At 39.8% G+C, this 15,933-nt stretch overlaps 1 protein-coding gene across 1 annotated transcript; it reads left to right on the forward strand.

Annotated features, from left to right (window-relative positions):
- Positions 1-2,642: 2,642 nt before the first annotated feature.
- Positions 2,643-15,498, forward strand: LOC137379743 (anterior gradient protein 3-like). The gene is made up of 8 exons (XM_068051061.1): positions 2,643-2,750; positions 2,931-3,108; positions 3,262-3,325; positions 6,714-6,766; positions 6,945-7,021; positions 11,207-11,270; positions 11,386-11,469; positions 15,060-15,498. The coding sequence occupies exons 2-8, from the start codon at positions 2,961-2,963 to the stop codon at positions 15,107-15,109; spliced, it is 540 nt and encodes a 179-aa protein (XP_067907162.1). The 5' UTR covers positions 2,643-2,750; positions 2,931-2,960; the 3' UTR covers positions 15,110-15,498.
- The last annotated feature ends 435 nt before the right edge of the window (positions 15,499-15,933 follow it).

Here is a 15,933-nt window from a genome sequence, read left to right on the forward strand (position 1 = left end):
AAGTCCTGCCTTTATAGATGATACGCATGTAGTCTTATGGGTCTCTGCCACCAATTAAGCACAGCAGAAAGAGGTGCCTATCCATTAATGAAATAAACGTTAGGAATGCTTACTTTGCCTTCATATGTCATAATACCTTCATTTTTTAGAGAAAGGAAGACTGGATGGAATGGCTGTTCTGCGACAAAGGATACCCTCTTCATCTTGGTTCACAATCTCCTTGAAACAGCCAAAAGGAAGAACAACAACTTGCATTTATGTAATATCTATAATGTAGAAAAAAATTATCCAAAGATATTTCAAGAGGCACGATAAAAAATGGATGCCAAGTCTAAAAATGAATGAGCAAAAGTATGGTCAAAGAAGGACCTTAAAGGAGGAAAGGGAGGTGGAGTGGCAGAGGGGTTTAGGTAGGTGATGCACAAAAGGCCAGAATCAGAGGAACAGCGAGTTCTGGGAGGTGGGTTGTAAGACTCAAGGAGGTTACAGAGATAGGAAGGAGTAAGCAGTGAAAGGAATTAAACATGAGAACAAGAATTTTGAGGCATTGTGGAACTAGGAAGCAATGTAGATCAGTGAGCAGGATAATGGGAGAGCAGGAATTGAGTGGTATAAATTATAGGCAGTAGACTTTTGTTTGAGTGGGAGTGTGAAAAAACAGTGTGATCAAAGGGAAGCAGCAAAAATTTTTATCAACTCATTAGGAAAAGAGATTTATTAAAAAGGGTTTGGACCATCTCAGAATTGAACATAATGAGATTATACAGGTAGGTAAGTAATTAAAAAGTTGCTTAATGAATACTTTCTTTAGTATTTACAGCAGAGAATGAAGGAAGTCTTAAAATCATGCAGTTGAGGAATTTAAAAAGGCAGCCAATCGATACATGTATTAACAGGGCACTGGTTCTTAAAACTCTGTGGGCAATTAAATGCCCAGGACCAGATGGTATGTGTTCCAGAATACTGAAGGAGATTACTGAGCAAATAGCAATGGACTAACCATGATTTTTCAAAATACTTTGGAAATAGATGCTCCACCACAGGACTGATGGGTGGCAAATGTCACACCTCTGTTCAAAAAGGGGGATGGGATAGTCAGGCAATTTTTTTTTTAATTGCCTTATTTTAATTGCAGGAAAATGACTAAAGAACATTGTTAGAGATAAAAAATAAATGAATAGTTGGAAAAATACTGGTCTCAGATGGTCAATATGGAATTTTAGAAGGGTATGTCATGTTTGACTAACCTTATTGAATATTTTGAGAGAATAATTGAAAGTAAAGATGGGGAATTCAGTAGCTGTAGTTTTTGAGGACTTTCAGAGTGTATTTGATAAAGTGCTGCAAAGTTTAAAACAGAAAGTGGCAATATGCACAAGGAGACGACTGAAATCAGATAGCAAAGGGTTGCATTAAATTGATTCCTTCTTAGGCTAGGAGCGTTAGCTAGGCTAGGGATCAATATTTGGACCACTTCTTTTGTTGCTGGCTGATATTGCAAAACTGCCAAGAGTAACAAACTGTCAGAAACATTGCTGGAGACTACTGGAGAATATAAACAGGCTGAGCAATGGGCAGGTATGTGGTATGTCCAGTTTAATAGAGAAAAATGTGAGGCAACATATTTTGGAAACATGCATGGAAAACTGAAATATACCTTAAATGCTAAAATTCCCAATGTAGTGCAAGAGCAAAGAGCTCTAGATTTACAGATAAAAGATCCTTAAAAGTGGGTGGACAAGTTTAAAAGAAAACAAAAGAAATTTTAGGTTTATGTTGAGGGATCATAATCTCAAGATGAGCATTGGGAGGGGAAGCTTAGAAGGTACTTTTGCATGCAAAGAGATAATCGGAATGTGAAGTGTGTCATCAGAAGTGGTACTCATTGCTAAATTGATTACTGTGTTAAAAGGGATAATGACATTGAAGAATAGAAAGGTAAAGGGAGAAAATAGGACAACTGGACTATAAAACCAGTCCCTGAGAAGGGCTTAAATTCAATACATACAGGGAGAGCCAAATAGCCTTCTCTTGTACTAAAATGTTGAGGTTTCACCATATAGAGGCATCGCATAGGCAAAGGAAGACACTGAAAACAAGCCTGAAGAAATGCTTGATGAACCCTAGTTGTTGGCTTTAGAAACCATTAAGCGAAAATAGAACATTATTTTTAAAATTCTTTTTAATTTAAAAATATTGTATTTGTTATATAAATTTGATTTTCTGGAACAAAATAGAAAGGAGATCCATAAATATTGCAGAGGCAATATTGGGGTGTTGCCACTATTCATTTAAAACCAGATCTAAAGTTATGAATCAGCACAGTAGTCAATTGGAAATTAATTTCAAAAATTAGCATGCTGTCTGTAAAACTTTTAGCCAATAGCAGAGAGACCAGTCAGCTTTCAGAGAAATCAACAGACACTGATTTGAATTACTCAATGGTTTGAAAAGATGTCACGTTTTCTTAATAGTTCACTATCTCTATTTAAATGTGCGAAATTACACCTAATAAACTTTATTTTGAAAATTCTGAGCTCAAATAGTTCTAAAATTAACATATCTACTTACAGAAGATAAATAATCTAAGCAAAGGACATTCTTCCTGCATTCCCAAATTGGGGAGGGCGATAAAGGTTGGTGACCAATTGGGCGGCGAACATCGGGTATATATTTGGGAACATTACACTTCTGAATCACAGCACGGTCTTAACAGCACTCAGCTCAGATTCACTGTTAACCTGTCGCAGGTAAGCAGGCGATGTAGCCTTCGCTTTTGATTTTCACTCTGAAAGGGAAGTCATTTGTCACAATCTAAAACATTTCCTTAAACTTTTTTGTCTCTCTCTTTGGAATTATTCAGATGCGTATATACCTTGCAGAATTGTCGGAACGTATTATTGGAGTAATTCTGTGTTCTGTGTCTCTAGTAAATCTGCTCCAAGTTGAGTCCCACCAGGATGGCCGCTCTTTCGCTTTCCCTGCTAGTGCTGCTGGCGGCTGTCTCGGATTGTCTGGCCAGAGGTGCCACCGGATCGAAGTCTGTGACCCCTCCATCGAAAACCGAGAATGCAAGCGAGAAGAAATGCCCGCCCAGTTTCTCCAGAGGTAAAGTAGCTGCTACTTTTCACCGCAGTTCGGGCTGGCTTCCATCGCTTGATCGTGTTTTCTATATGTTCGTTTTATTTGACTTGTGTTTTCCTCTCAGTATTCCTGTGGTATTGTTTGCAGGATAATATTTTCATATCTTTTTATTCTTAGGATGGGGAGACGAAATTAATTGGGTTCAGACATACGAAGAAGGGCTGTTCAAAGCAAGGAAGAGGTAATGCTGCCTTTCTAACCAAAAGCGCCCTCTAGTGTCTGTCGGTACTGTTCATGTACCTGTACACCTTGGCGTTCTTCTCCCTTCTCTCCATTCCTGGAATTTGCTTGTATATCCTATAAGATATGCACACACACCACATTAGGTGGTAGATGCTGTAAGGTTGGAATAACTCCAGAGGTGATTAATAGACAAGTGCTACAAGCTGCAGTGCCTGACTGGGGAAATCCCAGGAATGAAATTTAAACCTTGAAAAACAAGTAGCACTTTACTAATGGGGGGTTAATAGAAGGAAATAGCAACAAACACTTAAAAAGTGCTGAAGTGAGCCAACAGGAGGTGCATACGGAGGGAGAAAATGCATAAAATATATATTGAGAAAAAAGGGGTGTTCAAGAGGTGTGCACATGTACCAACGGGCAACCATTTGAAGAGATCACAGCTAAAGCAGGAAATGTAGTTCCCTAAAAACCCACCAAATGACGAAGGAGGAAATAAATGTGCGGAGCATTCTGTGAGAAATATCGGAAACTTAAGTAAAACATTAAGTGTAACATTGTGTGCCTTGAGTTGTTGCTGGTTTCCTATTTTTTTAAGTCATTGAAGGTGGTACAGTGTGTTGGGAATGTATGTGTTGTGCCACACAGACTAATAGGTGTAGATTAGCACCCATGACAGAGCCCTTGGCAGGATGAATTGTATATAGTTTGTGCAAGGCATAGTTTTGATAAATTGAATATATTTTTTACTCATTCTGTTATTTTATTCTCTTCTGATCCCCAATTTTGTCTATTTTAGCACAAGGAGTTCAAAATCCCTAAAACATAAGAAATAGGAACTAAAATAAACCATTTGGCCCTTTGATCCTGCTCTGCCATTCAATGAGATCATGGCTAATCTTCTACCTTAGCTTTACCTTTCCGTACTATCTCCATATCCCCCTAATTCCCTTAGTACCTAAAAATCTACTGATCTCTGCCTTTAATGAATATACTCAATGGCACGACATCCACTGCTCTCTCGGGTAGAGCATTTCAAAGATTCACAACCTTTTGAAAAATTTCTCACTTCAACCCCTTATTCTGAGACTGTGACCTTGTGTTCGAGATTCCCCAGCCATGGGGAATATTATCTCATCATCTACCCTGTCAAGTCCCTTATTTGTATGTTTCAATTAGATCACCTGTCATCCTTTTAAACTCCAGGGAATATAGGCCTACTCTACTCAATCTCTCCTCATGGGACAATCCCCTCATCCCAGGAATCAGTCTAGTGAACCTTTGATGCGCTCCCTCCAAGGCTAGTATATACTTCCTTAGGTAAGGAGACTAAAATTGTACATTAACTCCAGGTGTGGTCTCAACAATGCCCTGTTTAATTGTAGTAAGACATCTTTACTTTTATACTCCAATCCATTTTTAACCAAAGCTAACATGCCATTTGCCTTCCTAATTGCTGTACCTGCATGTTAACCTTCTGTGATTCATGTACAGGGACACCCAGATCCCTCTGAATGCAAACATTTTTTCCAGTCTCTCACCATTTTAAAAAATATTCTGCTTTTTATTTTTCCTACCAAAGTTGATAACTTCACACTTCGCCACATTGTATTCCATCTGCCCACACAACCAACCTTTCGATATCCCTCTGCAGTCTCTTTGCTTCCTCATCAATGCTTACTTTCCCACCTATGTATCATCAGAAAACATGGATACATTCATCAAAGTTATTAATACAGATTGTAAGTAGCTGAGGTCCAAGAACTGATCATTGCAGTACCCTGCTCGTTACAGCCTGCCAAGCCAAAAATGTCCCATTTATTACTACTCTCTGTTTTCTGTCCATTAACCAATCCTCAATCCATGCTATTACTCCCAATCCCAGGAGTCCTAATTTTGTGTAATAACCTCTTACGTGGCACCTTATCAAATGCTTTTTGAAAATCCAAATACATTGCATCCACTGATTTCCCCTTATCCATATTACTCATTACATTCTCAAAAAACTTTTAACAGATATGCCAAGCACCATTTCCCTTTCTTAACTCCATGTTGACTCTGCTTAATCATGTTATGATTTTCTAAGTGCCCTGTTATCATATCCCTAATAATAGATTCTAACATTTTGCCTGCTACTGATGTTAGGCTAGCACCATTGGCACATTCTCTTTGCCTTTGCCCCATAATCTCCTTGTCAGTTAATCTCTCCAGCCCGCTGTCCTGTCACACACCTTCCCTTTTATTCTCTTTTCCCTCACCCCTGCTTTATTTGCTTAAAACCTGTCACATTTCTAATCTTCTGATGAAAGATCACAGACCTGAAACGGTAACTCTGCTTCTCTTTCCACAGGTACTGTCAGACCTGCTGAGTATTTCCAGCACTTTCAGCTTTTATTCCATCTAAATTCTGTTTGCTGTGTATGGCTGGCTTGTCCCTTTAAGATTGAGGTCACTTATGCATGCACCTTAAAGGAATGTTGCTTGTACCAGGCAGTTTGTTTCCTGCACGGCACATTCCCAATTGCTGTGTAGCCAAGCAGCTTCGAAGAAACATTGCCTTACAATACTGCTTTTTATATATTAAGGAAGTATGACGTTGGGGATATACTACCCCGTTGAAAATTTGACATTGTAAGGCAAATCGTAGAGTGGGACATCAAGGAAGGATGGGCTCTATAATGGGGAGAGAACCACCGGGGAGCAAAACATGATATTTTTTGGATAGTCTTTTTCAAAAACAGAATAAGCATTTGAAGTGATGTTGGGAGCTGACAAAGATTAGTCAGCTGAGGCTAATCAGGGAAAACATTGGAGTACAGTTAATAATCTTTCATGTGGAACTTTATCAAAAGCCTCTTTGAAGTCAAGGTATTATAGGACTTTTTCACAGTCCACTTGGGTTGCCATTTCCTCAAAAAATCCTGCCAAAGATATAAATCCAACTTTTCTTCTGTCTAGTGATCATAAGGGTCAGAGTGGAAACATGCCTTGATATTTTCCAATCCAATTTTAATGGTCCATGTTCTTAACCCAAATGACCCGTAATGTAACACTAAATTGCTAGTTTGACTCACATATGCCAAAAGTAGCTTGTGTGGGAAATAAAAAATATATTAGTCCATCTGGAGAGACCTTATAAATTTGAAGTTAAATAAGGGAAACAAATTGTGAGAAACCATTTAAATCCCTAATGCTGATCATGTGCAGAAAGAATGCCAGCCCTTTCCCAAATTTAAACATTTTAAATGTGTTTTTCATAGGATTTAGACACTGAAATATCTGTAATTAATTATAGTACTCCTTAGTTTATCTGCTTATATATTGACAAGATAACCTGACATGTAGTTATTCCGCATTAAATAAAAATGTTTTGTACACTTCCATTTTAGCAACCGACCTTTAATAGTCATTCACCACTTAGAAGACTGCCCATTCAGTCAGGGTAAGTGATCTTTTCAACAAACAAGCTAATTCCCTATATTGTATTTCATAATGTTTTTCAGTAAAGTGCTGCTGAAAATGTTTTGTTTTGGTATGGAAGATTCACTATCGCTTCACCTCGAAAGATTAGTTGCATTGCTCTATTTTTCAAGTCTTCTCTATGACTTTTTTTCTAACAGCCCTGAAGAAGGCATTTGCCGAGAGTAAGGAAATTCAGAAAATGGCAAAAGATGACTTTGTTATGCTTAATCTTGTGGTAAGTGAAAAAAAATAAAATATGAAAAACATTTCATATAATGGCCCAGATCCAGGGAAATAGGGGTATGAAGGTAATTGTGAATTTGTTATTTTCTAAAACTATATAAACTTGTGTTCACTTATCCTGCCCTCACAGTTTAACTTAAAAATAATACTCAAGATTAACTTTTTCCATACAGTTCACCATTTTATGTATCTATAAGATCACCTCCGACATCTCCTTTCCAGGGTAAAAAGCTGAGTTTTCTTGTCTCTCATAGTGCATACCTTTGACGCTAGGGATCAACCTTATGGCTCTTTGCAATGTCCAAGTATCATTTGTTCTTGATAGCAGTGCTGGGTACAGGTGCAATCTTCATTGTGTCTTTGCAAGCAGAACTAAACACAGTAGCCAAGGTGTAGTCTGACCAGAACATGGTACAGTTTTATAATAACATCTTTTGACCTATATTTTATGGTTTGGGCTTTTGGTTCTGCATTAATTAGATGTATTGAATCTACTAAGATGCATAGGTCTCTCTCAACTTCGTCTTGAGCTATTTAAGAACCATGTAGTATGTATGTTACTCATCTTTCCAATGTACAATACTTCAGACTTGTCTGCATTAAACTTCATCTGCCATTGTCCAGTCTGTTCACATGTTTTATTTAACTCATTCTGTAACATCTGGGCCACCTCCTTTTTGATTCCATTGACTCGCGTGGTTAGGAATCCTCTGCAAATTTGACTAATTTACATTGAGTTTCTGAATAGAAGTCACTGATGTAAATTAGAAACAGCAGTGGTACAAACTACTAAGCCCTTGGGCTGAATTTTATGGAGCTGGCCCAAAAGGTGAGGGGAAACCCCACCTTGGCCCTTTGGAGATCCCCAGCCCCGGGCTCTATTCAGTGGCACTCAGGCAATTAACTGCCCACCCCTTTAAGGATGGGGATCCTGCCTCCCAGAGCTGCTGGCCAACCAGAGGGCCAGCAGCTCAGTAGTATCAACAGTGCCATTGGATGCGGTGGCCAGTGCCAGTACTACAAGAGGCCTGGGACCAGGCCCATCACTGGAGCCCCGGACCCAGTAAGTGTGGCGGGGTCGCCGAGGTCTGCTGCACTGGCCCTGGCAAGGGTTGGGGGGAGAGGGGTGGTCGTTGAGGGTGGGGGTGTGTTCACAGAGGGGTAGCCTTTGCTGCCAGGGGCCCTCCATGGGCCACAGATTGCCCACGGAGGAGGCCACAAATGCCCCATCACCCCCAAGCAGGGCAACCTCCCCACATGGTGGTGGCGCCACCCCCCCCCCTTGCTGATTAAATACCAGCAGCAGTAGGAAGAGGCCCTTAAATGGCTATTAATAGACCAGTTATGGTCTTCAGTTGGCCTCTGGTGACAGGCACTACACCTACCATCATCCATCACTATTTTATGGGGGCCCACCCAACCACCTCTCATCCCATCTCCAAGGGGTCCATAAAATTCTGGCCTATATCTCTTTTCCACCCCCCCCCCTCACCCCTCACCTCAACATGACACCTGTTGTTGTTTACCTTTCAGACAATTTCATATCCATTTCCAAGTGTTCCCCTGAATTCTGATGGCTTTGATTTTAACTGGTAGCTTTTCATGTAAAGAACCTTTACAATTGCCTTATAGATAGAAGTCAACATACACAACACCATAGGGATTAACACAATCCACTTTGGTTGTCTGTTTCTGAAAGATTGTTGGTCAGGTAGGACTTTCCCCAACTAAAGTTGTTGTTTTAATTGCTGTTTTCCAGGTTGTTGTCGTTGTACAGATAATCCTCAAGTGCATTCTAATAATTGATTCTCAATTAAAACCAAGTATTTAATTGCCTCTGTCTGTTTTGCCACCCCTTTTGAAAATAGGCATGACATTAGCCAGTTTCCAATTTACAGGAAATTCCCAGTGACCATTAACTGCCTCATATTGTTAATGATTCACAAATCTCTTCTAGTCCCTTGGAAATTATTACCATCTAACCCTGGAGATTTATTTGTCTTAAACTCCTTCAGTTTGTGTAGAAATTCCTTCTGATTTAGATAAAAATCATTGGTCTTACTTGGGTTATCTGTCAGGAGGACGTGTTTCTCATGTTTTCCCCTGTGAATACATTCTGAAAAGAATCATTTTGAATGTTCGCTATTTCATTATGAAAATATTAAGTGGCAAAAAATGTGAGAACAGGAAATAAGGTTTTGTACACAGATTGTAGGTAGATGTAAGATTTTTAATATGCTACATAATTGTATATATGTAATGATTTGCATGTGACACACTTGTAGGGTGTGGGAAAATCTTAGGATGTGCAAAAATACTTATAAGGTGCGACGTATTCTAATTGTGTCACATTTCCCAGCAGCTAATCAAAAACACTGCACTGTCTTTGAGCACGTCTTACTCCTGAACTTGTTTCCAAGTCCTTACAGTGGCTGAGATGCTCATCCAAACATCTATAGACGCCTTAGAAATACAATTTGTGACATAACAAACACCAGAAATTATAGAAATATTAACTGAGTCTGGAAATTCCCTATATGCATAACCATACTATCTACAAATGCTTATCACACTTGCCCCCCGACCTTCACCTTTCTCTGGGGCCTCAGCTATGCATACTACTCTGCTCGTAGTGCTGTAGTTTGCCATCTGGACCTCCCATAAATGACTTTTTTTTTCTTCCATGCATGCACTCATGCCTGTTTTGGACATCCACACATTACCTTCGTTACTGTTTGCTATATTCATGAAAGTCATGTATTGACTCACTCTGCCAACCCCACCCCCACCCCCCCACCAAAAGCCCCCCAGTGTTATCTTGCTGCTGACAAACCCCAATGCCATTTTCATCTTTGAAGTTGACTTCTCATTTATATTTTTGAAAAGAACTGAATTTTTTTTATTTGTGTTGAATTGCCCCTATACCATCACAATTGTTCTGAGTTGCAGTTTTGATACCCATTTCATGACTGACTCCTTCTCTGTAAGTAGAAGTAATTAGAGGCTTCACTCCTCCTTTTCAATTTCTCTCCCTCATGTACTGTCAGGCCTTAATAGTACGGGCCTTTCACAATGATAGAGGAACAGAACGATAACTGATAGGATTGTGCTGGTGAAAATGAGAAACAGGGAAAATATATTTAGATGCCAATTGACAAAGACAAAAGCTTTACTAGGTAGAGAATGGAAATGTTGGCCACTACCTTATACATCATGCAGCACAGAGGGGGATCATTCAACTCATTGAGCTGGATTTTGTGGAGGAGGTGGGGCTCCTGGCACTGGGTTGAAAATGCAGGGAGAACCCCACCTCTGCTTTGTCATGCCCTCCTGGAGCAATCCTCCATCGTTTTGCTGCTTAAGTTGTCTGTGCCAGGAACCCTACCCCTTTAAAGATGGGAATCCCGCCTCCAAGAGCTGCTGGCCAATCACAGTGCCGGCAGCTCAGCATTATCGGCAGCACCACTGCTAGCAGTGGCCACTGCCGGTACTGCAGAGGTAAGATCCCAGCAGCAGTGGGAAGAGGCCCGTAAGTGGCCGTTAATAGGCCACTTAAGGGTTTCAATTGGCCTCTGGGCGGGAAGGCTGTCATCAGCCTATTCCACCCCGGCCAAATCACTTGGCAACAGGCCGTCCACCCCCCGCCACCCGTCACGATTCTATGGGCCCCTCACCTCCAACCCTGCCCCACTTATGTGTGATTGTGGGAACGGTGGAAAATGTAAGGAGCAAACAAAATAAAAGTACATTATCCAGACTGTTTTTTGAATAGAATTGCATTGTTCTCTACATGCTGACCAGTTCACAAATTATAGGGCAACCTATTGGTGATAGAACTAGCATGTCAGAGACTTCAGTAGGACACTCAATGGAATTTCAGTATTTACATGTGGCTTCCCTGTGACAGGGAATTTTTCAGTCATCTAGGCCTTTTGGGGAATATAAGAAAAGCAAAAGAGGAGGTATCCATTCAAGTTACATCTCTTGCACATAACCCAGCACATTGATTAAAGGGCAGATAGGTGCTATCTACAGAGAGATTTATACATTGCCTCCTTTTTAAAAAAATATGTATCTTAGTATTGTTTGTATTACTGATTGGCACTGCTATATGCAACTTTTGATTGTAATTTCTGATAAAACTACTGCTGCAACTAAATCTTTACTTTCATTACAGTTTGAGACAAATGACAAAAATTTGTGGCCTGACAGTCAGTATGTTCCCAGGATAATCTTTATAGGTAAGAATTGTAACCCTGTTTTGTATGTGAAGGATATAGTTACATTGGTTACTATTTTCAGTATTTAACTACTGTACTTCTAAATGATAAGTGTATTTTTTTTCTTTGAATACAGATCCTTCCTTGACAGTGAGAGCAGATATCAGAGGGAAGTATGACAATCGTTTATACACTTATGAGGCTGGCGACATTGATCTCTGTAAGTCCAAGTTGCTTCTATTAAATATATTGTCACAATCCTCAATGTTTTATAAAAGCAAAATACTGCAGATGCTGGATATTTGAAGTAAAAATCTAAAATTCTGGAAATACTCAGCAGAGCAGGTAGCATCTATGAAGAGAAAAACCGCATTCAGACGGCAGCTGTTTATCATTACCACTCCCTTTGGCCCTACGCCACCAACTCTTTTGTCATTTAATGTCTCCTGTCTTTCACCCTATCACAGAAATTCACTTTTGTTCTGTTTCCACCTTCCCCCTTTTGCTTTCTTAAAACCTATCACATTTCTAACGAAATGAAAGGCCACAGACCTGAAATGTTCACCTTAATGTTTTACGTCCAGGTACCTAACTTTATTTTAATTCTGATATGCCCACTGGGCATTTTTGAGGAAGAAAGTGACTGTGTAAATATTATTTGAGAGGTACTTTTCTGAAATTGCATTCTGGACATACAGACTTACTCACAGGAATGCATATCAGGAATTAAGATACACATCACGCCTAAGTTTCACATACAACACATACCCAAATTCCCGATATGCCCTTTGAGCAGGCAAAACTCTATGTTGGGGTTTCAGTATCATCAAATTACCCATAAGACTTTCAGCAGCAAATTACAACAGTATTCCTAGCTGATGTCTAAGTTCATTTGAACCTGCTAGTATTTAATCAGTGTGATCACATTGAAGGATATTTTATCAATGTGTGCTGCTGGTATAGAGCTCCACCCAATGGGAGCACCAATTGTAAATTCAGATGAGAAGATCAGTGGCCCATCCCAGATTTTTCAATTATTATAAAGAGTAAATGTAAAATCTTATGCACCTGCTAAATGCAAGCCCGAAATTCAGATATGCAGACTTGGCAGGTAAACCTCCATCACAAGCACAAATTCAGAACATCAATCCTTTATTTTCATGTCTACAATATGTTTCAGGAATATTACTATTTACTTCCTATAATGCCTGCGTTTGCCCAATAATGATGAGTTAATTAGTCACCTTCAGCCACTCAGTATACCTATTTTGAATTATAAGATTGGTTCTGGTTTTGGCCTTTGCTATGAGATCTGGGGCTGGATTTTTGTTCGTGGGTCCCAATTCCGCCATTGGGAGGAAATGCGGGCCAGGAACCTACACAACCCAGTTTTGGGACCCAAAGGACAATTTTTGAGGAGGCTGCCAACAGGAAGCCCTCCAGCACAGAGATCGGCAGCCCCACCAACAGAAGTGGGGGCTGCCATTGTCAGTAGGAGAAAGAGAGGGTTCCTCATGATGGAGGCTCCCCTCTGAAGAGCTTTTACAAATTTTTTAAATCCGAGCACAGATTGTCATCGTGGATGGGCAACCATGGCAGGAGACCACTTGACCCGTGCTGGGAAATAGCCGGCTGCTGCCTCACTTCCTGCCTCCACAGCCGAATGAAAACTCAGCCCCTGGTCTGTTTTTCAACTCGTTTCAGCTGGAGTGGTAATTAGGGTGCTGCAGTTTTCAGTTTCCTTGGGTTATAGAAGGTAAAAGCAAATCCAGGATTCCTGCTTTTGATTGATTGACTGTTAATCTGTCATTCCTAGTGGAAATGTAGATTTAGGCTGATTCAGGATTGATCTCAGCTGTAACATCACCACAGTTGAATAATCTGGCAGTCACATCTTTAGTTTGTACAAAGTACCAGAGAATTACTGCTACCTGTGGGATCATATCCAAAAGGCAGTAAAAGGACATGAAATTGTTGGGAACATGCTTGTGATTTCCTGATGCATGCTTCCAGCAGGCCAGACTCCAAACCAGGAGTACACATTAGGAACATTGACCTTCTAGATCTTTCTCATTGGGAAATTTTTAATTTAGGTCCAGATGCATTACATAGCAAATCATCAGAGCATTCTAACCACAGCTTTTCTCTTTTTTTTTTCTTGAACTCTGAGAAAATTGCAATATTACTTAATTGATTCTGGAGGTCTGGGTTTTGAATAGATGTTTAACAATACAAAATTTGTTATCCCTTGGTGGCAAAAACTAGGCTAAATAGTACGCATGTCCATTTCAAGCTATTCAGTGATTTTATTTGTATTTAAAAATCTAAGGTCCACATGTAGTTGAATTACTTCAGTTCTTGAGATTAAAGAAACTGGAGCTATTTTCATTAGAGCAGAGAAGGTGGGAGGAGACCTGATCAAGATAGTCAGACTCTCATAGGTCAGTAACTAGAGGTATAAATTTAAGATCACCAAAAGAACAAAAGTAAAAGCTAGAAGAAGGAGTTTTTTTTAAAATCACGTTTGTTAGAATATGGAAGCCCTAACAAAACCATGGTGGAAAGAGAATCCATAATGTCTATTAGAACAGAAATGGTTTTAAACATCTGGGGGAAATAAAAGGTATGGGGAAAATCATGAGATGAATGTCCTGCCCTTGGAGGTGGGCACTGAGGCAGTGGGGTTAAAAAAAATGGCAGGGGTGCTGTTCCAGCCACTTAAAGGCTCTTACTGCCTCCGCTTCAGTTTTGTTGAAGGCAGAGGGACCTGCAGCCACGTGGAGAAGCCACCAGGTAAAGCCTGGTGGCCTCCTAGCAGAATCGGGTGGTCTTTCCATTTGGGGGAAGCCAGGGCTCCTGGAGGGCTCCCCTGCAGTGATGGCCACCCCCACCCCCAGAAGAAACACTGCCCCTCCCCTCACCATCCCCTACCCCCACCCCCACCCCCACCCCCTTGCTGGGGCCTGCCTGAAATCTAAAACATTAGCCCTAATGCTACAACAGATTCCCATTCATTGAAAATGGGTTTGAATATAGAGCTCAGCTCTAGTTCAAATTCATGACTAGCTATGGATCAGCTCTTAACTAAACTATATTGTAGAGCATCTTATGCTGGTGGGAAAATTAGCCCACCATATTGCATCCACCTCATCACAGACAATACAAAGTGGTGTTGACAGAAATTCTGGGTAAAAAATCCTGTGCCACAAGCTATTCCATGCTGTCAGTTGAAGTAGAACAACCAAGAAAGCAGTGAATTTGAACTGCAGTTGCTAAGATGAAACCTGAATTCTCTTGATCCCACTGCCAAAAATCCAACCTGTGTTTTTCAAATGCAATACTTATAAGCATCTGTTCCATTCACATCAAATTTCCTCAGGTTTAGCATCACTAATCAGTTCCATTAGTGGGCTTAGGACTCTTTCAAACTGGAGTGTGCCTTTACCAAGCAAAGTCGAAAAGTAGCATGAACCAGGAGTTGAATAGAGCATCCTTTTCATGACATTCCAGTTTACTGGAATATCTTATATGCAGTCACAGTGATCGTTCCCACTTCAGAAGTCTGAAGCATATACATACTATCAAATCATGGCACACAAGAACAACCTTTAGATGCACATTGGCATACAAGGCTGACCTATTCCTGCAGTGTACAGAAGTAGCAAGCTGTAACATGTGCATGCGTGCATGTGTGTGTTCTCAGAGAAGGATTCCAATAAGTAATACGCCACAGACAAAAATGCTGTATTTTTGTCACTTCGTTTAAATTGTACATTATACCTGAATAACTTCTTTTCTCTTTTTCTTTAGTGGCTTCAAACATGAAGGCAGCCAAAGTACTGTTGAAACATGAATTATAAGAACTTGAAGTCATCTATCTGCCATCAACTTTATTGGTTATATTATTTCTATTCAACACCTGTAACCATAAAAAACTCATTGTGTAGAGTCATTGCATGTCCCTGTCCCAATATTATACTGATAAGTGCAGAAAAGGTGTAAATAGCATTTTCTCAAAAATGGTCATTCTGACTTGTAAGCAATTACATTTTAATACATCCTTTTGATACCAGTGTGTGTGCACCACATCTATAATTCTTAAGTGAAAAGTCTGTAAGAGTTTCAATTATGTGATTTTGTTGTCTATTTACAGTTTAAAATATGAAAAACCTTGCATTTACATAGTGCTTTTCATGACGTCAGGATGTACCAATATATTTTACAGTCAATAAAATACTTATGAAATGGAGTCACTGTTTTATATGTGTTACAATTGAGGCGGGAGGAGTGCACTGTCTTTTCTAGTACCACTTCTGTACAGGTCACAACATATGTTTAAATGTTTACCCAGTTACCAATACGGTCAATCATATACTCGGCTCTTTATCCCTGAATAAAATACACCAACCAGGTTTCGTTAAACAACAAAATTATCAGTTTATTACAAAACAAGATTTATCCAGTAATGAACCAAAGCATTAAAACACAGATTGAAATATGAAAGTTCTTTTTTTACCTTAACCCCTCTCTCTCATGCGCACGCACACACACACACTGGTTAACTGAAAAATAAAGAGGATTTTCTCTGCAGAGCTCTTTTACAAAAAAAGAATACTTGCTAATTCTTGAAGAAAAGGGCTCATACCATGGATTTACCCCGCAAGTTCCAGCATTCTGGACGAAG

The sequence above is a fragment of the Heterodontus francisci genome, chromosome 2 (assembly GCF_036365525.1).
Source record: "Heterodontus francisci isolate sHetFra1 chromosome 2, sHetFra1.hap1, whole genome shotgun sequence".
Taxonomy (NCBI): Eukaryota; Metazoa; Chordata; class Chondrichthyes; order Heterodontiformes; family Heterodontidae; genus Heterodontus; species Heterodontus francisci.